This window comes from Notamacropus eugenii, chromosome 2 (assembly GCF_028372415.1).
Source record: "Notamacropus eugenii isolate mMacEug1 chromosome 2, mMacEug1.pri_v2, whole genome shotgun sequence".
Lineage (NCBI taxonomy): Eukaryota > Metazoa > Chordata > Mammalia > Diprotodontia > Macropodidae > Notamacropus > Notamacropus eugenii.
Window position 1 is genome coordinate 121005671 of NC_092873.1, and position 23939 is coordinate 121029609.

Consider the following 23939-nt stretch of genomic DNA (forward strand, 5'->3'; position numbering starts at 1 on the left):
GTAAGTCTTGTGCTGGAGATGGCAAGATCATTTTGCTTGTGATGAAGGACAACGAAAAGAAATGAAGATATCAAGAACAGAGAGAGAAAGTGGATTGTAAAACATTTTGAAGACAAGCCATAACTATGAAGTTAGTATAACCAACAATAAGATTTCTCCCATTCTTACGGCCTTAATGACTTCCTCTGTAAAAGGAATGGGTTGGAGAAGAAGTTATCTTAAGCCTCTTGACTCTAAAGCCTATGATCTCTATGAGCAACTTTAGGCTCCTGAGCCCAAGACTGACATGAAAATGACTGGGGAAGATTCTTTTGCTTATTGAGGATAGGATGTAATGGAGGTCAAGAAAGATTAGATTTGAAAGAATGTGTCTAGGTGACTTTTACAATGATCTAGAAATGCAGTTGTGGTTTGTCCTTTGTTCTGGAAGAGGACCATGACATCAGGGAGATGACATGATTTTCAACTGACTTTGATTTGAGTTGATGAAGGGTTGTGCAAAGTCATCAACCTCACTTTCTCCTCCAGAGTCATCTGTGTCCAGTGGCCAGATATCAATCAGGATGACTGGAGATGACCCAGGATGCAGTGGGAGACCTTGACCATTTTAAGCTATGGTCTTTCCAAGTGCTCACTTCGAGTGAGGCAACACCCATTCAGTGAATAGACCTCTTTAATAAGTGAATCAAGCGACAGCCCCTTTAATAATAAAAAAAAATCAAACTGAGAGGAGAACACCCTCAGGATTGCTAGCAAAAAGAGAAATAGTTAATTTACATTCACTCTGAGCCAGGAGGGCCCCCCAAAATAACCAGTAAGTGGTGCTGGGGCAGGGACCTATTGTCCAATCCCTGAGATTCAGAGTGAGATGAGTTTAAGGTTTGGTCTTTGAAAAAGAAATCTAGCTTGAGGATCTGGACTAAGATGGTGGCTCTGGAGGCAGGAATAAAGATTTCTCCATGAGAGCCCTATGAGAGGTGACATAACAGTAACTGATTTTAATTAGTTCTTTAAAGTTTATGTAAAGACTCTCAACATACATAATCTCATTTGAGGCTTACAACAATTCTATTAGGTAGGAACTATGGGGTATTATTTTCTCCATTTCATAGATAAGAAAACTGAGGCTCAAGAAGATGAAATGGCTTGTCCATGATCATGTTGTTAGTAAGAATCAGAGGCGGGGTTTGAACTTCCTGTTTCCTGACTCCAGATAGAGCAACCCCCTAGCACTAATAATATCTAATAAGGTTTGCGAAGCTCTTAACATTTATCATTTCATTTGATCCTCACAAAACTCTCATAAAGTATAGAGTACACGTATTATTATCTCCATTTTTTTCAAGAGGGTGAAGAAGCAGAAATATTTGTTGATAGATTTGATGGTTGACGCAAAGAGAAAGTCAAATTGACTCTACCTAAAATAATGGGAAGTATCTAGGACATTCTACCCCCTCCCATCACTGCTTGGAAAAAACCTGTTGTACACAAAGTGACCAGGAACATTTGTGTGCAGCCAAGGATGCTGGCAACTGTCTCAAGTACCTAGACTGGCTTGATTCGGCAGTCCTGTGGTCCATGTCATGACTTGGGGTCCCTAAATAGTGATAGAAACACCACATGTGGGTAGAATGATGGAGCTGGAATCAGGAAGACCTGGGTTTGAATCAAGCTTCAGACACCTATTTGCTACGTGACTAAGGACAACTCATTCAGACTCTCTGTGTCTCAGTTCCCTCATCTATAAACAGAAAAAAATAATCCCACCGACCTCACAGAGTTGTTGATCAAATGAGATGTGTTGTAAGTGCTGTGATAGACCTTGAAGTAATACCTAAATGTGAACTAACATCATTATCTTTTAAAATTACTTTAAAGCTCTGTAAAGGTTTTTAAGAATGTTAATGGTGCTTTGTATTGAACATTCTTAAATATAATTTGTCTTTTGTTTTGAATTTCTTCAGTTTTCATAGTTTAATTTTTTTTTTTAATTCAGCAAAATGGCACTGGATTATACCAGGCTTCTGAACACTATACTAGGAAAATGGCATTCCGAAGGGAAATTTCATGGAAATGAAGCACCGGTAATTTGTCAACCTGGCTACTTTTCATAATATGACTTGACTAAAATCTGACACTAAGTACTCATGAGAGAGGATTAAAAATAGAATGAGTGTCAGTTTCAGAAAGTGAATTCCTGAAGTGTCTCCCCTGTTCTCTTCGTTCAATTAATTAGTTCAGCTGTCATTTTTAAAATGGAGGTGCTATTTACACCAAGGCCACCAGATAGAATTGTAATGGAAAGTCCTGTTTCCACTGGGTCATACTGCTCCAAGGGCCAATGATTGGCCATTTCAGTGCAAATCAAAGCTCATTGTCCCAGAAACAGTTTGGCCTGAGTCCTGGGATGGGAACTACAAGATTTAGTTCTCACTTTTCACACCAGTAACAGCTAGATTTATATTGAACTGGTCTCATGAATAAGGATTGTTTGTTCCAACCCATATATGAGGATTGTTTATTCCAAAAGGCATCTATTAGTGCTATTTTGAAATCTTCAGAGTAGCATCTTAGTTACACAGACTTTACAAGCAGGGATTCACCAGGGTGATGTATTTCATTTCATTTATCCATTTACAGAATTTAAAGATGGAAAGTGTCTTAAAAATAATCTAGGGATCCAAATGTTAGCTTTTGTCCTACCCAGGGTCATGTAGCTAGTATCTGAGGCAGGACATGAGCTCAGGTGTTTCAAACTCCAACTCTGATGCCCTATCAACTTTGCATTTGCCTCTCTTCCCTTTGTATGTAAGAGTATCCCTTGTATTTTAATTATGTGTGGACATATCTTTCCCTGACCAGCTGTGGTTTAGGCCCCACTTATGACATGTCTAGGCTTCATGATTCTGGCCAAGCCAGTTAACATTCCAGTTTCTAGTTCCTAACAAAAGATGCAAAGACGTTGATCTGAATTGACAGATGGAGTTTCCTCACCTGAATGCTCCTCCACCAACAAAATTACAAGTCTGCTTTTAAAAAGTCCTCTTCCTCATTAGATTAAAAAATTCTTGAGTCATATAAAACTTCTTTGTCATATTTATTTGAGTTATGCTCAACATCCTTCTCCCTGAAAACCCTCCCCCCCCATTTGTGAATTGTACCATTAGGTGACGGGGTGGCATAGCGGATGGAGTGTTGGACCTGGAATCAGAAAAGCTCAGGTTCAAATTTGACCTCAGACACATTAGCAGTGTGACCCTAGGCAAGTCACTTACTTTCTGCTTGTCTCAGTTTTTTCATCTGGAAAATGGGGATAATAATAATATTTACCTCCCAGAATTGTTGGATGGATAAAATTGGATAATATTGGTAAAATGCTTTGCAAATCTTACAAGTACTATATAAAGGTTTATTGTTATTATTTGTTTAAATAAATGCTAATTGCATTTTGAGTGAGTGAAAGGATTAAGAAAATTCAGAGTGAAAATGATGCATTTGATGCTTTCATGGGCTTTGAGTTATTTTTCTAAGAGTAGATGTTGGGTTCCAATAACCCCAAGTTTCTCCCTGAAAAATAAACAAACCTTTTTTTTTAAAAAAATATCAGTATTCTTCCAGTAATGCTATATGTCTGTGAATTCTAGAATTCCATGGTTTCTCAGGAATCAGAATGTAAAATAAACACAAAAGGCAGTGGATAGCTACACTGTGGGTGTAAATTGTCTGCATTTTCTTGCAAATGATGCTCCAAAAGTATTGTAAGGGATGTCACCTGAGAGATGGATAACTAGGAAAGGGGATGGGTTGGCCATGAACATGAGAGTGAGGGATATGAGACAATAGTCAGCATGATGAATTTGTTTCCCTGGAAGGCCAAGAGATTTAAAGGAAGCTCCTCTCCACTTCATGCCCAGAATTCTGGAAGGACCTCCTATGGAGGACTGATGAAAGAACAAAAGAAAAAGCTCCTTAGAATGAGGAGACTGGATATGATATGATGGTCTGTTCACGGGTATAGATCACTCACTTTGATGAGGTCACAGATCTACTGAAGAACTTGAGTAAGATGCTGGGATAGGCAAGGTACAATGAGGCAACTAAATGGCAAAGTGGGAGGGAAGGGACATTTATAAAATACCTACTATGTGCCAGACACTGTGCCAAGTGCTTTCTGTATATTGTCTCATGTTACCCTCATAACAACCTTATGAAGTAGGTGCTGTTATTTCTGTTTTACAGTTGAGAAAATGGAGGCAACTGGAGATTAAATGATTTGCCCAATCTTTGTAAAGCACTTTGCAAATCTTAAAACCTTAAAGTGCCATATAAATGCGAGTTCTCCTCTTCCTCCTCCTCTTCCTCCTTCTCCTCCTTCCGCTTCTCTTCCTCCTCTTCTTCCTCTTCCTCTTCCTTTTTTCTATCTGGCACATAGTAGGCGCTGAATCAATGCTTACTTATTAAAATCATGATTTATTGACATTTTCGGTTATTATTATCATCATCAACAAATGTCAACCCATCAGCTCTGATTATGGAGCACTCTGCTAGATGCTGGGAATACCAAGAGATATGAGACACTCACTGTTCCTGGCTTTTCCTATCTAGACTCACAAAATATGAAATCTGGAAGGGACTTTAGAGCTACTGTAATCCAGTTTGTGAACATGTCCCTCTTATACTCCTATTGTACAGAAGAAGAAGCTGGGGGGGAGAGGCAGAGAGGTCATCTAATCATCTCACTTCCTTTAGAGCCTACATGTCATTAAAGGTACAGATAGGTTTAGAATCCAAGACTTAGGACTTTTGTTTTAACATCATTTCTAGTACACCAACACTGGGGTTAAGACTTTTAAGATAAATCAACTTTGACTAATTTAGTGATTGTGTTCTTGCAACCAATAGAAAGGATTATTGTAAATCTACTTGACTCAAGTTTAGAGAGAGTGACTTGTTCCCTAACCATAAATACTTATATTGCTGCCTTAGAGAATTTGGCAAGTATTTCTTAGGTACCTGCTGTGTGGAAGGTACTATGCTAGTGTTTCAGATACAAACTCAGAAATAAAACAGTTTCTTCCCTTAAGGGGCTTATATTCCTTTGGATAGGTAGAGGAGAGTCTATAGGGTGTTCAGGGAGGACTAGCACCTTTGTTGTGAGGGTTTGCCAAACCATTTTGAGGGCTACTGAAACCTTTGGTGTCCACCTACCTCTTACCCAACTGTCACTTGTGGCTCCAAGAAGCTGTATCATACACAGTGGCCATGCCACACTAAAACTGTCCTGACAGACAGATTAAACCAGGTTGAGGGTGACTGATAGGCCTCACACTTGTAAGTGAGATGTCTAACCTAAGCATGTGATGACTTCTTCTGGTGGAATGGTGGATGCCAATAATTTCTTCAAATGGCCATGAAGATGGTTGAAGCAAGCACTGAGGAGTGCTTAGAGCTTGGTAATGCATTGAAAATGCCAAGGTCATCAGCTGCATCCTAGGCCATTGCCAGTCCCAGCTGTCTGCCACTGGATTTCAATGAGTCTGGAAAAGAGAATGAGGCTGGTGACTCTTTTCAACTCTGTCTCACTTACATCCAATTCACACTCAAGTCAAGACATCACCATATGATGTCATTGGTCCTCTTTAAAAATGAAGGACAAACAACAATTCTTCTGGGTCATGTGGGGTGGGATACAAAAAAGAAATATAAAATGTACACAAAACAATGATAGCACTTATTTTAAATTTTAAAAATGTATTTACTTTAAGGTTTGCAAAGTACTTTACAAATATTATCTCATTTGATCCTCACAATAACTTTTGGAGAGCAGTGCTGTTAATATCTCCATTTTACAGATGAGGAAACTGAGTCAGAAGTTAAGTGACTTACCTAGGGTCACATAACTAGAGAATGTCTAAGACCGGATTTGAAATTCTGTCCCTAGGTTCAGAATTCTGTCCTCTGTGCCACCTACCTACCTACCTAGTAAAGATAAAAATTAATTCAAAGAGGAGGAGAGTGATAATAACTGGGGGTAAAGCAAATCAAAGTCACTCCTCACTGATGCTACTCATGCTCTTTTTACCTACCCCTGAAGGTTGGCTCATATATATGTAAATTTGGCACTGTGTTGCCACATAATTCACTGGAAGGATAAATAGATTTGGAGACAGAGGAACTGTGGTTGATTTCTTATTTTAGCTCACAAGTCTCCTTTACTATGTCTTAAACCTAACTGATCAAGAAGCATCTATTCAGTGACTAATGTGTGTCTGGTTCAGTATTAAACAATGAGGATACAAAGACTGAATTAAACCAAGTTCTGTTCTCCAGCAGCTTGCATTCTTCTAGGGGAGACAAGAATCACCTATAGAAGAAAGTATATAACATATACAAAATTAATAAAAGATCATTTGGGGAAGGTGGGCTTTGGAAGCTTGGGTGGGACAGGGGTCAGGTAATGCTCCATGAAGAAGGTGGTCCTTGAGCTGAGTCTTGGAAGAAATCGGGGATTCCAAGAGGTGGAAATGAGGAAGGCGTTCATTACTGACATGCCAAAGTGTAAAGGCATGGAGACCAGAGACAGAGTATCAAGTGTATGGAATAACAAGTAGGTAGGTATGTCTGGACCAGAGAGTGTGTGGAAGGGAGCAACGTATAAAAGCATTGGAAAAGTAGGAAGGGGTCAAGCTGCCAAAACCTTTAAATGCCAAAGAGCAGTTTATATTTGGTCCTAAAAGCAATGGGGAGCCACTAGAATTGATGGTGAATATTATAAGTCAAACCTGGGCTTTAGGAAAATCATTTTGGTGACTGAATAGAGGATGTTTTGGAGCAGTGGGCTATCCTGAGGTAGGGAGGTAAAATGGGAAGCCATTACAATTGCCCAGGTGAGAAGTGAGAAGGGTCTGAATGAGTATAATGACAATATAGTAGAGAAAAGAGGATACACTTAAGAAATGTTGTGAAGATAGAAATGACAAGATTCAGTCTCACTGTATATATGGGATATCAAATGAGTGACAGGTCAAAGATGATCCTGATACCAGAGTAACTGGAAGGGCGATGGTACCTTTGACAGAAAATAGGGAAGTGTAGAAGATAGGTAAGTTTGGGAGGAAAGATCATGCATTCTGTTTTGGACATGTGGGCTTGAGATGTTCATGGAACACCCAGTTTGAAACAGTATCTACTAAGCAGTTTGAGGTATATAACCACAGCTGGGGATACTAGGTCTGGATGAATAGATCTGGGAGACACCTATATAGAGATGATAATTGAACTTAAGGATGATGATGACATCATTAAATGATGAGTATAAAGAGAAAAGAGAAGAGGACCTAGAGTAGAACTGTAGTGTATATCCACAGTTAGTGGGAGTGATGTGGATGCTGAACTAATGAAGAAGACTAAGGAGTGGTCAGGTAGGAGGAAAACCAGAAGATAACAGCCAGAGAACCCAGATAAGAGAGACTCTCCAGGGAAAGTGGGTGGTTGGATGGTGTCAAGTGATGTAGAGGAGTTAAGAGGATTGATATAAATGAAAACTTTATAGAGAGTTTTCTTCTATGCTGCCAAAGAACTGCAAGTACTGTTAGAACTTGGTAAATTTTGACACCCTGGACAAAAACTCCAGTTGCCCTTCCCTAGTTAAAACTCTACCCCATATAGTTAGCCTGTGCCTAAGGAGAGTCCTGCTCACCTACTCTTCAGTGGTTCTTTTCTATGGTAGGCAACCACAGTTATCTATGGTGGAATTTTCTATGGTGGACAATATTTGATGCTATCCACCAGATAATAGAAAATGAGATCATTTTCATCAAACGGCTTCCTATGTAAAGCCATTTTATTGCAGAACTTCAAGGATAGGATGATGGACCACTTTAAGGAGGACCATGGAAGTGCATTGCTGGACATCTGTTGGCTTCATCAGCCCCAATTTACTATTGAATAATAAAACCAAGAAATTGGGAAAGAGATGTCCCTAGTTTAATGTATTTAATTTCTGCATTATAATAGAGGAATCTGTGCAGGGCATTTAGAAATGTTAGTCATGCCTATGGAAGTTCAACAGATGTAAGTCTCCTTTGCTCTTTAGTATACCATAAGTGTATCCCAAGTCGAATTACACCCAGCAAGAAACTCTGCATCTGTTTCTTTTCTGTAACAATTCCTCAAATAAGATTTATTTCTCCTTTAAAAAGAGGTTTCCCTGGCAACTAGACTATGTGCACATGATCAGAACAGTTTGTCACTTTTGAAGCTTGACTTTCTGACAAGGCCATCAGGCACAGTGAGTTGAAGAAAACAACACACAAACAAATGCATTACTGAAGGTGCACAAGTCAGGAATTACAAATGGAAGCTACACTCTAGGTGACTGCCTATGGACATAGCTGAAACAAGCTTGTTAGGTTCACTGATCTTCTCCATTTTCTGGTCCCCCACAGTGCCCCCTCCCAAATCAGTAATCTTTATAAATGGATTATGTGAAAGAAAACAGATGTGAAATATTCTTAAAGTGGTTGAATTACCATAAAATGTATTCTGGGAAATGGGGTAGGAAGATATACAGAAAATGGAAGGCAGCCAACCACCTCAACTATATTAGATTTTGACTTTTAAAGTTATATTTTCTTTTTTTATATTTTTGGGGATTAATTTAAATAAATGTTTTATTGATGGTCTTTTTTTTAAACATCATTGTCACTTCTCAATGAAATCTCTCTTTTCCCTCCCACCTCCCCAAACTGGTAATGAAAAAACCAAAAACACTGACTCTTGGAGTTAGAGGCCCTGGATTCAAATTCCAACTTTCATTTTTATTATCTGTGTAGTTTTAGATAAATCACTTAATCACCCTGGGTCTCAATTTCCTTATCTGTAAAATGAAGGAATTGGACTACATGATCTCTGAGGTCCCTTCCAAGCTCTCGATGATCCTATGATCTGGTTTATCTGACTGATTTCCAGACTGAATTTAATAGGTCCAACTGCCCTGTCTGCTACTATGGTCTCTGTCCTGGCTACTAAATTGTCCATAGCCAAAATTTCTCTGTTCTAGTTGCCTTTCCAGAATGTATTTTTCTTCTTATTTCCTACCTCAGGTCAAGTGAAGGCAGAGAAGTGAGTGAGGGAAGGAATCGCAGAAATAAGGAAGAAGTTACTTATATTACTCAGGAAGGATGCAAATTTCTCCATTATTTTCTGTATTACCATGGCCCAGTACAGCGCAGTGCCTCACCCACAGCAGATGCTAAGAAAATGCTGATTTATTTTTATCATCTCCAACCTTCTCCCCCACAAAAGAGGGGAGAATTATTACATTGTAGACAATAGGGGCCTAATTAATGTTTATTGAAGTTAACATATTGATAGAATGAACTCCTCAAGGAAGGAAAAAAGCATTTATTATGCACCTACTATGTGTCGGGCACAGTGATAATAATAAGAACTAACATTTATATATTGCTTGCTGTGTTCCAGTTATTTCATTTGATCCTCTCAACAAACCTGGGAGCTAGATGCCATTGTGATCCCCATGTTATAGTTGAAACTGAAACAGGCATGTTTTCTCAATGTCATGGAAAACACTGAGCTTCCTAATATAGAACCTTCCACCAAAGAGCACAATGTTCTCACAGGTCAAATACAAATGATAAACTTTCTCCCACTTAAACCCTACTTCAGAGAAAGTATTTGCTGAGTGCTTGGATGTGGCTGGTATAGTGGTAGCCAGTAAAATAGTAAAATAGAGTTGGTATTTTTACTCAAAGAACTTATACTTTATTTAAGTAGTTTTGATGCAGATGGAAACTGTCTTTATATGAGACCTTAGCATTATAATAAAGGTCTCATTTTGTCTGTATTTACTGGAAGGGAGCATGAGTGGATGTGTCATAGGACATTTCCACTTTTTACATTCCTTAGATCCATTTGCATTCCTTAGGTCAGGCGGGATCCTGGTATGCTGGAGTATGGGTGGGGTAATGGAAGAAACACTGTGCTATGAGCCAAAAAAATCTGAGTTTTTAAGTGGTGACTCTATCAGAATTATGCAGTAGAAAGAACACTGGGCCTGGCTTTGAATCTTATCCCTGACCTTTGCTAGTTGTGGAAAGTTAGGTAAAGCTCTCTTTGGGTCTCAGATTCCCCATCTGTAAAATGAAGTGTTTGGAATGGATGATTTCAAGGTACTATCCACCCTTGAGTCCTATGATCCTAGCTGTGTGATTGGTCAAATTTTTTATCCTCTCTGAGTATTAGTTTCCTCATCTGTAAGATAATGCTAGACTATATAATCTCTAAGGTCCTTTCTAATTCTAACATTCTAGGTTAGACTGACTAATTCTAGCAATTACTTTTGCTTAGGTCAGACTTAGTGATTTCCCGAGTTCAGTTAGAATCAACTAACCATTTTGATCCTCATGAATTCTAACATTTCTGAATTAGTTTGAGCCAAACCTTAGTGAAATGCCTTAAGATGTCGTGGAAAGTTTGATCATGGAGTCCAAAGAGATGGATTTGAATAAAGGATGTGGCTGGTAAATGTTTAACAACCAGTTTCCTGAGGAAAAAAATAAACAAATTTTGGCAGGCCATACTTTTAAGTCTGATCTGCATTATTAACATTTTCTCCATTGCTTTCTTTTGTCTAGAGTAAACAATCAACAGAATAATAAGTCAAGCCTTAATTTTTAGCATTTACCAATTTTTGAGGGGAAAATACTCTTAACGAAAGACTGAACAATCAGCTCTGGTTGGATCTGGCTCCAGTAAACCACTGGTTTGAGTCTTGACCTTGGTGTTTGCTAGTTATGTGACTCTGGACTAGTAAGCTCACCTCTTTGAACATCAGTTCCCCCATGTGCAAAAAAGGGATATTATATCTCGAGTAGCCACTTCACTGTGCTGTGAGGAAAACCATGTGTAAATCTTAAAGGACTGCAAAAGTCTATGGTGTTTTTGTCCATTTGTTTTTATTAGGGTGATTGTGATCAGTTATGTACACAGAAGCTTTTAACACTTGCAACATATTTTATATGTGGTACTTACATATATATACATACATATATATATATTCAAATTTTATTTCTATCTTCTGTTTTTACATCACAATTTTCTGGAAATACTCCCTGCCTCCCTAGAACTCTCTTTTTTAACAAAGAAAAAACAATTGAGTTAAAAAGAAAGCTTAGTAAGGAACTGTATTGTATACCATTCTAATCTAATACTCTACTTTTGGTTATGAGGAGGGAGGTTTTCCTTATCATTTCTTTTTTATGGGACCATTACTGGTCTTTCAAGTGCTCAGAGTTCTGCTGGGAGAGAATTTTTATCTAAACAAGGGATGGAGATAATCATTAAAGATAAAACGGACAATTTTGATTTCACAGAATTGAAAAGCTTCTGTGCAAGAAATTTAAATGTAGTTGGAATTACAAGGGGAACAATTAATTGGGAAAAATTTTCGTAGAAATTTTCTCTAATAAAGATCATTAATATCCAAGATACATCAGGCATTGATAAAAATATATTAGAACAAGAACTATTCATCAATACATAAGTAGTCAAAGAATATGAACATGAGATTCTCCAAAAAAGAAATGCAAGCTATTAAAATAATATGAAAAAAATACTCCAAGTCTCAAATAGCTAGAGAAATGAAAATTACAACTCTTAGGCTCCATTTCCTTCCCCATCAAATTTGCCAAGGTAACAGAAAAGAAAAATAGCAGTTATTAAGGGCATTGTGGCAGGATAGCTATTGCACTATTGGTGGAACTGAGAGTTGGTTGAATAATTCTGGAAAATAATTTGAAACTATGCCACCAAATCATTAAACTGTATATCCAATGTGATCCTGTGAGACTGTTAGGTATATATTCTAAAGAGACTTCTTTTTAGTCATATTCTTATTTACTTTGTTATGGTCATTATTTATATTGTTATTTTGGCTCTGCTTGCTTCATTCTGCATGGACTTGTAGAAGCCTTGTCACATTTCTCTACATTTTTCATATTTATTATATAATACAGCTTTTTTTTCTTCAACTATTTTCCAATGAATGGGCATTCACTTTGTTTGTAGGTCTTTTTTTTTTTTTTTTTTGATTAAAGCAAGTACTGCTCTGAACACTAGTTTATGGTAGACCTCTGTTTCTGTTTTTGACCTCCCTGGTATTTAAGTTCTAGAGAAGATCACTGGGTGAAGGGGTATGAACAGTTCAGTAAATTTTATTTCATTTTTTAACCAACTTATTAAATATTTGCCAACCTTTCCCTATCCACTGGGCAGTGTGAGGGATACAGAGAAAGAAATATGGAGCTCCTGTGCCACATCATCATATTTAAGAAAAATAGATCCTTGTATTGATCACAAACAAAAATGTGTTAATTATTTAACATTAGCCTATCTTCTTTCTGTCGTGAAATGGGCAGAATTCTTCTTTTTCCACCCTCTGGAATCATGGTTAACCATTTAGTTGATTTGTTTGATCATGGTTCTTAAGTCTCTCATGATGATGATGATGGTGATGATGATGACTGCAATGACGATGGTTAGATCTCCCTATCTTGCCTAGGTTAGATGGACAGCAGTAGGCACAATCAGAAGTACAATACTATTGATGAAACTCTGATCTGCTCCATTTCTGACCTGAACTAGTTCTCTCTTCTGTAGGCAGCCGGGTATTTCCTCTGCTCTCCCAGGGGTTCTCCATACCGGTGAAGACATTCGATCAGCTTTAGCCCTACTACATCTTGGAATTCCTGAGCTTAAGAGATCTACTAGTTTCCCTGATAGCAGAGATAATAGAACATAATTTTTGATTTTTATAATAGTGATGTTGAAATATAAATCATTCTTCTGATTCTTCTCATTTTACTCTGTATTAATTCATACAGGTCTTTCCATGTCTGCTTGAAACATCTTTCCCTTTATTTTTTGCAGTATAATAAATACTTATGCCTGCCTGTCTGACAATCATATTGCATTGCATCCATATAGTAATTGTCCAGCTATTCCCCAATTGATGGGCACCTGCTTAGTTTCTAGTCCTTACATAATTCCAAATTTGTATTCAGAATGATGGAACTAATTCACAGTTCCACCAGCAATATTTTAGTGTTTGTCGTCCCATAGCTACTCCAAAATGAACTGACCTTGTTTTTTGCTCATCTTTTCTAATTTTCAAAATATAAAATGGAACTATAATTGCTTTAATTTGTATTTTTTTATTATCAGTGCTTTTGAACATACTTTCATATATTTCTTATTTGCAGTTGTTTTGAAAAGATTTTTTTCCCAATATTTTGAGCCTGTGTCTATTGGGGAAAGGTTCTTGGCTTATACTTATGTGTTATTTTTTAAATATTTGTCTCTCTATCATTGTTTTAGTAATTACTTTATGAGTACAATTCCCACAGAAAAGAAAGAGGACTCTGGGATTTTCTAAGCCTTGATAATGAAAGATAAAATGCATGGATGTGATTTCTGTCCCCTCAAGCCCTTCAGCATAGGAGGACTGAGAACAAAAGGCAAGTGTCTGTATGCCTCTATATCTATTGATCTGTATAAGATATCACATAGACTTCATGTGTAATGGGAAAATCATAAGCCATATTTCCTTATCTTCTTAATTACCAAAAAAGCAGAAGGAATAAAAAGTGACAAATGGGGAGAGGAAAACAAAAGGAATGGTGGCTTGAGGATTCAATGTATTCCTAAAACCGAGATGTTTACTTGATACATCAACTGCACACGTACATTTTACCCTTTCCCATTTCTCTCCACTCTCTTTCCTTATTTATGAAGACCAACAGCTTCATATCTGTTGGGTAATGATCCCGAAAATCTAATTATGTCATTTCTGGTCTATAAAAAAGTGTAAGATGGTGCCCCACTCTTCAGAGTTGCGATTTGACAGGATAGAAATCAGAGCGATGCATTTTATCATTCATTACCAAGAAATAGAAGCAAAGAGAAGAAACAGAAGAGTAAGACACATTTCAAGAGACAAATACACAGGGTTTGGTGATGAAAACAAGGGATGAGCAAAAAACTGTTGAGTTGTGAGCTTATATGATTGTGATATTGGTGAAAATGTTGACAAAGTAATGGGGAAGTTGGAGTGATGTAGGGAGACTGTTTTGGGTGGAAGTTTGGATCCATTGAATATGAGGTGAAATGTTGAATAGAAATCCAAGAGACATCTAGGAAGCAGCTGAATATGAAGACCTGTGATTCAGGGAAGAGAAGAGGACTTAGAAACCATTAGAATAGAGGTGATTATTGAAACCTTGAGCCTAGACTGTATTTATGAATTTTGAAAATGAAGGGCAAAGAATCAAGGGCTAGATTCACTCTAGGGATGCTCACAGTTAAGGGAAGGAGAAGAAGGTAGGAAAATGAGCCAAGAGTATACAGAGAAGCAGGGGGACCAGAATGATTTAATGTCACATAAATCAAGGAAGGAGAGTTTCAAGAAAAGAGATGACCAAGAGCATCCAATCCATCAAGGGGAAAAAAAAGTCAATGGCTATAGTAATTAGGATATCACCAGTCAGGTTTAATAGTTTTAGTAGAGTGAAAGAGTAGAAACTGGATGGTAGAAAGTGGAGAGTTAAAAAAGTGGAGAAGGAATTAATTTAAATCAACAAGCCAAGCATTTATTAAGCAGGCTCCATGTGCCAGGAATTGTTCTAGACTTTCTTTTGTATAAAGATGTATAAAGATGAAATATCAAGGAGCTTATATTCTACTGGGAGAAACAACATATGTACAGAAAAGTAAAGATAATGTATATATTAAAAGTAAATAAAGTCATTTAAGAGTGAATGGAGTGCTAATGACTAGAGGAATCAGAACAACTTCTCGTAGAATGCAGCATTTGAGCTGAGCTTGGAAGACAGCTAGTGGCTCCAAGAAGACCATGAAGTGAGGAGAGACCTGTATTGCAAGTACGAGGCACATGTAACCCCAAATAAGCATTTAAAAGACCATAGGCATAATGCTGGAAGGGACTTCAAAGGTCATTGAATTCAGTCTCTCCATTTAACAGATAAGAAAAATGAGAGGCTAGATGATGTGATCTCTCAGGTAAGTATCAGAGGCAGTATTTAAACCTGGGTTTCATGACACCAGAGTCAATGATCATTCAGTCAGTTGATTGGTAAGCATTTATTAAATAGCTCCTTTGTGCCAAGTACTGTGTTTAGCAATGAGGATACAAAGAACGGTAAAAAATAGTCCCCGCCCTTGAGGACCTCACTGTTGTAGGTGACAATATGAAAGGTAAGCATGTATAAATATACACTATATAGGATATAATCTAAGGCACTAGAATTAAGGAAAATCAGAATGGTTTCCTGTGGAGGGTGAGATTTTAGAGGGCAAAGGAAGTCAGAGAGGCCAGGACACAGAGATGAAGAGGGAGAAATATCCCAAGCATGTGGAACAATCAATGAAAATGCCCAGAGCTGATAGTGTTTTTGTAAGGAGCAGCAAGGAGGCCAGTAGACTACAGGGTTCAGAGTAGAAGGAGAGGCAGAAAAGGTATAAGAAGACCAGAAAGCTAAGAGGAGGAAGGTTCTAAAGGGCTTTGGATCTGTCCTTCTGTACCACACTGCCCTATTTGTCAATGATGAGAAGTGAAATCTTAAAAATAACGAATTGGCAGAAATGCAGCTTTTATGTTGTGTGATACAATCTCTTACAGGATAGTTTTCATGAGATTAACTACTCACATAAAAAGTGTCGTGTAGAGTGACCTTCACCAAATCCCCCATCCCATCTACCACATAAATTGTTGGAAAAGGAATTTGACCATAACTACTTGCTTTTGCCCTTCTAAATCATAAGGGACACAAAGCTGTTATGATTTTTTCAATAGCATCAGTGAAATTCAAGTTCCTAAAGGGAGAACCTGCTGTACTTTTTTTTTTTTAACGGGTAAGCTGATTGAAGAAATTGGAATTGCACAGTTTTGAACCTTAGTAAATGTCTTGCATAAGAAAGAGGGCATTTCATCTTCCTCTAGTTCCATCTCTGTAAGCTATTCACTCAAACAATGATTCCTTGTGTTCAGAATTCCTTAGGCCCACGCAGACTACTGAGCTGAATGTCATTAGAACCTCTAGAACTCGCATGCTTTTCAGTGCCCTCTTTCTCCTACACAGTCACATGCTGACTTTAAAAACATTGACACACTTATATAGCAACATTCACTACGGCAAGGATGATGAATCAGAGCCCACGACACCCAGATGACCACTCTGCAGGGCTTCCTTAACACAGAACAGGTAATGAGATACATCATGCTGGTGGGAAATATACTTGGAAAAGGTTGCAAGGTTATTTTTGAAATGTTTCCATCAGAAATTTTCTTTTTGTCAGGCTTTTGTGATGATGAATTAAATAGTACTATATAGAACTCAAAGACTTGAATAGTATTTAATAAAGGTTGCTTATATTTAGATCGCAATATTGATTAGAAGAAAAGGTAGCCTAGAAGAGGATAGACAGGTTTATCTAATACATATGGCCTTGCTGATCAGGAAAATTCATACCAAAGATTAATAATTGCCAAGATAAAAAGTCACAAGTTTGAAAATCTTAGGTTATATAATATATAGATATGTGAAAGATCTGCGATTTCTCTCAGTGCATTAATTTTCTCCACCAATGGGATCTCAACCTGGGTATGACTTAGTAACTAAATTCTAGGGAACTTCCTGAGGCATGTAGAGTTTTAATGACGTCTCTAACATCAGATAACTATTGTTAGAAAGTAGTTGTTTTTCTTACAAGACAAAATTATTGTTGTTGTTCAGTCATTTTCAGTCGTGTCAAATCTTTGTGATCCTGTTTGGGATTTTCTTGACAAAGATACTAGAGTGATTTGTCATTTTCTCCTCCACCTTGTTTTACAGTTGTGGAAACTGAGACAAATGTGGTTATGTGACTTGCCCAGAGTCACACAGCCAGTAAGTATCTGAGGTCAGATTTGAATTCAGGAAGGTGAGGCTTTGTGACTCAGGTCTGGTACTCTATCCACTGAACCACCTAGCTGCCCACAGGACAAAATACTTTGATCTAAAGTAAAATATTGATATCTACCCTCCTTGTTTTTTAAAAGTAAAATAGCAACACATGTATTATGGAATAGTGGACAGACTAAAATTTGGGAAGACTTGGAATCGTTTCCCAACTCTGACACTTACAAGCTGATATTTAGTGAATAAATCACTTCATTTCTCTCAACCTTGCTTTGCTTAACTGTAAAATGGGGATAATATTGCTTGCAATGCTTACCTTATGTACATAAAACTCTTTGTAGATTTTTAAAGTGACATAAATGATCGTTTGTATTGCTATTGTGGTATTAAAATGTTATTTTTATTTTTAAAAATACTCGGAATTTAAACAATGCTAATCGATTTTGGAAAAAAATAGTTTTATACCGGAGATTTGGAGAATATTAGAACTTTACGAAATAGAGAAAGGTCTTAATTCTTATTAACTTCTTTAGCTAAATCTTTTTCTTGGGGAAGATTTTGGACCTGAGGATTCATAGGCGTAGGGAAGTCTTGGGGAAAAAACTCCTTTCATGGACGCAGATAGGCAATTTATAAATTCTGCAAATTATAATCCAAGACAGACACCAGGGTACTGAAAAATTATATGACTTGCCCAGAGTCATATATTCATGAAGTATTTGAGAGTAATACTTGAATCCAGGTCTTCTAGATTCAGTCTAAATCCTCTAGATAATAGCCTTTCAAAATTAAATTTATAGCTACCTTGAACTAGGTCAAGAAAGAGATTAGAGATTCCAGAAATTTTTTCAGATGTGCTGACTCCTTTTAAAAATTTTTACTGTCTTCTTAAAAATATTATTAAATGAGGATAATTTAGTATATTAATTGAATATTTCTTCTCCCTCATGTATTTAGATTCCTATTCCCATACATACATACCATTATCAGAAGAAAATAGGGAACAGTATTTTCCTTGGATAATTTCTCATCCAACTTTTAAAAAATTCCCCCTAGCAAATATATCAGGCATGTTGAATGTTGAGGGTTTTTTGTTAAAGTACAGGTTGGATTACATGGCCACTGAAGTCTATTTGAACTCAGAGAGTCTATAAAGACATAGGGTAAATTTAAAGCATTGTTGACTACTTATCACCATTTAGAATAGGAGGAGGAAGTTAGAATTCATTGCTTTCCCCTTTAATACTTTTTCTTGTTCTATTTTCTTACAAAATCTAACTCTTCTCTATTTGCTCTGGGATAAGTATGCCAGGTTATCAGTCCTCTCAATGCATTTCCATCCTGTATTTAGGGAAAAGAACCTCAAACACTTATCTGAAAAAGTACTTGAACCCCACACCAGGAACTCAAAAGGAAACGGTACAGGTGAATTCCATTTTTCAATCACTTGCAGCTCTTTTCTCTCAATACCACTTTCACAAATATGCATACATCCTTATTTAAAGCAATTTTCTCTCATCTGTGAAGAGCTGCTGAAAAGGTAGGAAATGTTACCTCTCAGTTTCAATTAACTTTGCCTCTGACTACTGACTGTGGATAGAGTTGGTGTTTTCTAGAAAATGGAGGTGAAACTCTCAAAGATTAATGAAGGTCACTGAGGAACCAGTTGCCAGCTGTAGACCAGGGACCTAATGCTTTCAAAACTGACCCTGTGCTATCAATTTAATGTGAAAATATTTGGGGGCAGCATAGTGACTTCAATGAAAATGTGGAGAATGTAGCTTATTTAATTAAATATGATAAACAAATCATAATTTGGTGTTTTCACAATATAAATGGGGATTTAAAAAAATATACTCGAAAGGTATCCTTCACATAGTAGCCTCTCTAGTTCCTAGTTACTAAATGAAAGTAATGCTACCAACTTATTAATTTTGCTGGGATCTTTTGTCTTTCATAGTGCTTATAGCAACCATATTTATCCCCAGTTTTAATTCTTCTGAGGTTGTAATGTTCCATGACATACAATATCACCAGGAGAAAATGGACTAGAAGGGTTGTTTAATACATATGGCATATATAATATATATAAAACATAATATTATAATATATAATAATATAATATTAACACCTATTCCTCCCAGGTGAGGAAACTCCCTTTGTCTATGCAGATTAGCCCCTTCTTTGCAGCTTAGGGACTCCTAGATAGTTGCCTAGAAGTTAATTGACTTGCCCAGGGTCATACAATTAGTAAATATTTAAGGCCAGACCCCTAGCACTCTAGCCACTGTCCCACCTAGAGGTCCATGATTAAAGGAAGCTTTGGTAAGGGAATCAGAGCATAAGTTTAACGATGATGTAAATTGCCCTCCATTTCGGTTTTATTACAATCCTTTCTACCTTTTAGTAATCATAATAGGCTGCCCCAGACTCACAGGTCTGAGCTGAGAAAATATGGATGGGTTAAAATCTCAAGCAGAGGAATGAATGTCTCTCTTCCTTTTCCCACACCACGAGATGATAGATTCACAAAAGTAAAGAAATAATCGAAATCAATAAGTATTTATTAAATGATCTAAATTCAAGCCATTGTAGTAGTCCTATAAACATTTACCGTTATTGCTTTTTTATGACTAACAAAATAATTCTATTCTCTGATTATTTCACATTCCTCTGTGATCCCTCTTCCTCAAGACAGCAGTTCTGTGGTTCTAGTGCTAGACATGCAGAAGCAAAAAAAAAAAATCTGTGGTTAAAAATAACTCCTTTCTGACTGGGAAAGGTTGAGGAGTGAGTGAGTGAGTGAGTGAGTGTGTGTGTGTGTGTGTGTGTGTGTGTGTGTGTGAGAGAGAGAGAGAGAGAGAGAGAGAGAGAGAGAGAGAGAGAGAGAGAGAGAGAGAGAGAGAGAGAGAGAGAAACTACATCTTGGGAATTAATGCTGGATGGACACATGAATCTCTGAGTAATAGTGTTGGGACTCTTTTTTTCCTACTTAGGAACCAAATTAAAAACCACAGTACTTGCTGACTAAATTGGAAAAAGCCTTTTTAATACTACCTATGTTATTCTGCTCTAAGAACAATTGATTTAGAATTTCGGAACTCTTTTCCTTGTATTCTTTCTTAGAAAAGCCTCAAAAGAATAAATCAATTTGTTGATTGGGCGCTGGATCTGGGGCAGCCTACTGTGATTGCTAAGAGGTGGAAGGGATTGCAATAAAACCTGAATGGAGGGCAATTTATGTCATCATTCAACTTATGCTCTGATTCCCCTCCCAAAGCTTCCTTTGTACCTTGTTATTTCTCCTAGTATTTAGAATTGCTCACTAGTCACTTAGTACATGCTACTTGTATTGTTTTCTCTCTTATTATGTCCAAGGTGGAACTATAAACTAATGGAACTTTCCTTGTGTGGCTTTGTCTTCCATTACTGGACATATCCTTTCTCAAACAGAAGATCCTTGATGGCTCTGTCATTTTCCCATCATCATTAGAATTTTCTTAACTATTACATGAGGTGCCCAGATTCATTCAGTAACAGATTTCGCATCAGTCTCTTCTTTCCTCCTGAACCTGATCCTATGTATGTGGATATTTAGAAGTAAGACTATATTTCATTTTGAGTAAAAATCAGGACGGGTTTATTCTTATTTCAGGCTACTTTGCTCTTGTCAATAGACAGTCCAAAACAAAAGTGGTAAAGGACAAAGCTGGTCAGAGCAGGTTTTACACCAAAACGTAAATTTTGTTAGAGATATACATTTCCGAAGTATCACGGTACATGAAAGTCTGTTGCCATCTTTAGAGTTTCTTCAACAAACTCTCCTGGGTTAGTCTGATTTGTTCTTGCCAAGATTTTTATAATTTTTCATCCTTTTACTGCCTTTTCTCCTTTGTTTAATGAAGTGATACTAAATGTAATCTTCCAGCATTTTTCTTTGTAATATTTGCAAATGAACTCATACTTTAAATTGGTGGTGTTCTTGGCTGCCATGCTTTTTTGATGGTAAAGAGGTCAGTGCTTGCCCTCTGTGGAAATTTGGGGACTCTTTTGACCTCTTCATTGTGGCCATTATTTTTGCATTAGCTAAGGTTCTCTAAGAAATTATGATACTCAGATTCAATGCCATTATTTATATCCATTCCTTTTTTTTAGAGTTAACAATCCATTTTAATAATTTAAGTTTGACCAGAATATTTAAAATTGTGTCTATTGCCTTCTTTATCTTGTCCCACCTCATCAGTTTGGGGTTATTTTTGACCTTTGACCTAACCATTTATTACACATAACTCATTTTGAGACAACCAAGTTTGTACCCATTTGTTTCCTGTATGCTATAGCAAGTTTCTACTTTTTTTCCTTTCTTGGGTGGTAAGGTTTTGTGTACCTTAAAAATATTCATGATACAGAGTAATGGGGTTCTATAATACTTAGCTTCTTTAGTTTCTCAGTGTGCAAACTATTTTCCAAATTATTTTCCACCACCTTCCTTGAGCCCACTTTTGCACTGAAGTAACTATATGCCGAAGAGTGATTTGGCTTAATTTGCAAGATCTTGTAAAGTACTTTGAAGTATTTCTTCATCTTCTGCAATGGATTTTGGCACCTAACCTGCAATCATCTTTATGAATGACTCTTTGTTTATCTTTATCCTAAACACTGCAAGACATGATACGGTAGAAAACATTCTGGTTTTAAATCCTAGCTTTTAAAATTACTATTCTCTCAGGAAAAGTATTTCTCTGAACTTTGATTCCTTATCCATAAGACAAAACGGTTGGAATCAATGACCTTTAAGGTTCCTTACAACCTCAAATCCACCAGCCTCATATTTCTTACTGCTTTTGAGGTCACTATGAAATTTACTCTACCAACTCCTTCAAAAGCCTTCTCCCAGTAATGCTTCAGCTCCCTGGTCAGTGGAAAAATATTTTTATATTTAAAGTATCAGGAATAATATTTTATTAACAACCTAAAAACTATGATCTTGGCACATTTTGCCCTCACTTCCCACCCCTATCACATGCATTGTAAACACAGAAAAAGTCCTAGTGCTACACTGGATTGAGAGAGATTTCATATTTTTACCTGTTTTGTGGATCACCATGGCCACAGAATTTATCAGATAATGGCCAGCTAGCTGATGATAAGCCTCTCTCTGTTCTCTGATTGGTGGATTCTTAGGAAACATACAATATGGAAGACCTGTACTCTATTTACATAGCTTTCAAAGATGTAGGGCCACTTCCATTGCCTTGACAAGGTATCAGAGTGGTATTTTGGTGGACTGATTTGCCAACATTTCTCTAGCGAACTTTCTTTACTGTCACTGAAAGGGTCAGTGGAGGGTGTGTGTCATTGAGGGCAGGAAGTGGGGAGAGGGAAGGTAACAACAATTTATATAGCACCTACTGGGTACAAGGCACTGTGTTAAGAGCTTTTACAGATACCTTATCTGATCCTCACAGGTAAAGGTATGATTATTATCCCCATTTTACAGCTGAGGAAATTGAGACCAAGAGAAATTAAGTGACTTTTCCAGGGTCAGACAAATAGATATGTGTCGGAGGCTGGATTTGAACTTAGTTCTTCCCGACTCCAGGATGAATGCTCTATTGTACCACTAGATGCCTCTAGTGTGATAGAAGTGACGATTCGATCTTCAAATGTTATATAGAGAAGAAGAACGATGCATATAAGTGTGCACCTTCAACTATTGGAAGTGTAAGTTTTAAAAGTTTAGAGTAAGGAGCAGTAGGATCCCATAGACTAAAATTTTCTTGGGAAGGTTAGTGCAGGAAGAATAGGAAATGCTCAAGAATGAAATTCTGACAATATGGAAGAAAAATAATTCTAACAAGGAAGAAAAGAGGGAGTTATTTAAAGAGACTCATGAGCATAAGCTGCGAGCTCAGTGATAAAACTTGGATTTTTAAGTGATGTTTATGAAATGGGAGCAAATAGTGGTAACGGTGAATATAAAAAGCATTGCATAATACTTTAATAACAGGACAAGACTGACAAGGCTGATAAGGAAAATTGAAGATGGTAAAGCCAATTTTTTAGAAGTTATATTGAGGGAGGGATGAAGACAAAATGCATAGAATAGTGGTAATTGATGAGGGGCAAGAATGCTGAATTATTTGACTCATTATGTTTCTCTTTCTCTAACAATCAGAATGATCTTTTTGGACCAGAAAGGGTATGCCAAAAAAGATAAATGGAAGGATGATAACTGAGATGAGTACCAAAATGCCTTAAATGATACAGGGAAGTCATTGGTGGATTTGGAGTCAGGAAGCTGTGTGGCCCTAGAACAGTCACTTTACCTCTCAGTCTCAGTTTCATCATGTGTAAAATAGATAATATAATAGCATCAATTTACAGGGTAGCTGTGATGCTCCAATGAGATGATGTATTTGAAGTATTTTGCAATTTCTAGAGTGCTATTTAAAAATCTTCTGTTTTTAAAGTAACTATTTTCATTTGATGAGTGTATATCTCTAGGTCCAGGTAAACTATATCCCAAAGTCATCCAAGAATTGAAGGATATGAATGATGAGCTACATAGAATTTTTTAAGCAGGTAATGAGAAAAATAAATATCTAATCACAGGACCAGAGAAAGATGAGTATCCCTATTTTCAAAAAAAGGAAAGAAAATGGAATCCATAAAGTATAGGCCTGTGAGTTCAACTTCAATTTTTAATAAAATTCTTGAATATATCACCAAAAAGATAGTAGACCATAGGTGATTATTAAATGTTTGTTGAATTGAAGAATACATATTGTCCAGATTATGACAAGCAGTTGCATGAATAGTACATTGCATTGGTTTGTCATCATGTGCTGTCTTGGACAGTTATTGCACCCAGAGGATGAGCTAGTCCTAACATTAAATAAATAGATTGATCAGAGTTACATTCGGGAAACTGTGTGGCACTTT

The 23939-nt window shown here is 37.0% G+C and overlaps 1 protein-coding gene across 9 annotated transcripts in view; it reads left to right on the plus strand.

Moving 5' to 3' along the window:
- MLIP (muscular LMNA interacting protein) overlaps positions 1–23939 on the plus strand; it is a 384978-nt gene that overhangs the window by 119026 nt on the left and 242013 nt on the right. Inside the window, exon 1 of one of the 9 annotated variants that reach the window (XM_072642488.1) lies at positions 14780–16298. The exons of the other annotated variants lie outside the window; for them this stretch is intronic. Within the exon in view, the coding sequence (XP_072498589.1) occupies positions 16263–16298 (36 nt within the window). The 5' untranslated portion in view covers positions 14780–16262. Of the gene's footprint in view, positions 1–14779; positions 16299–23939 lie in introns of those variants that run through there. 9 annotated transcript variants of the gene reach the window in all.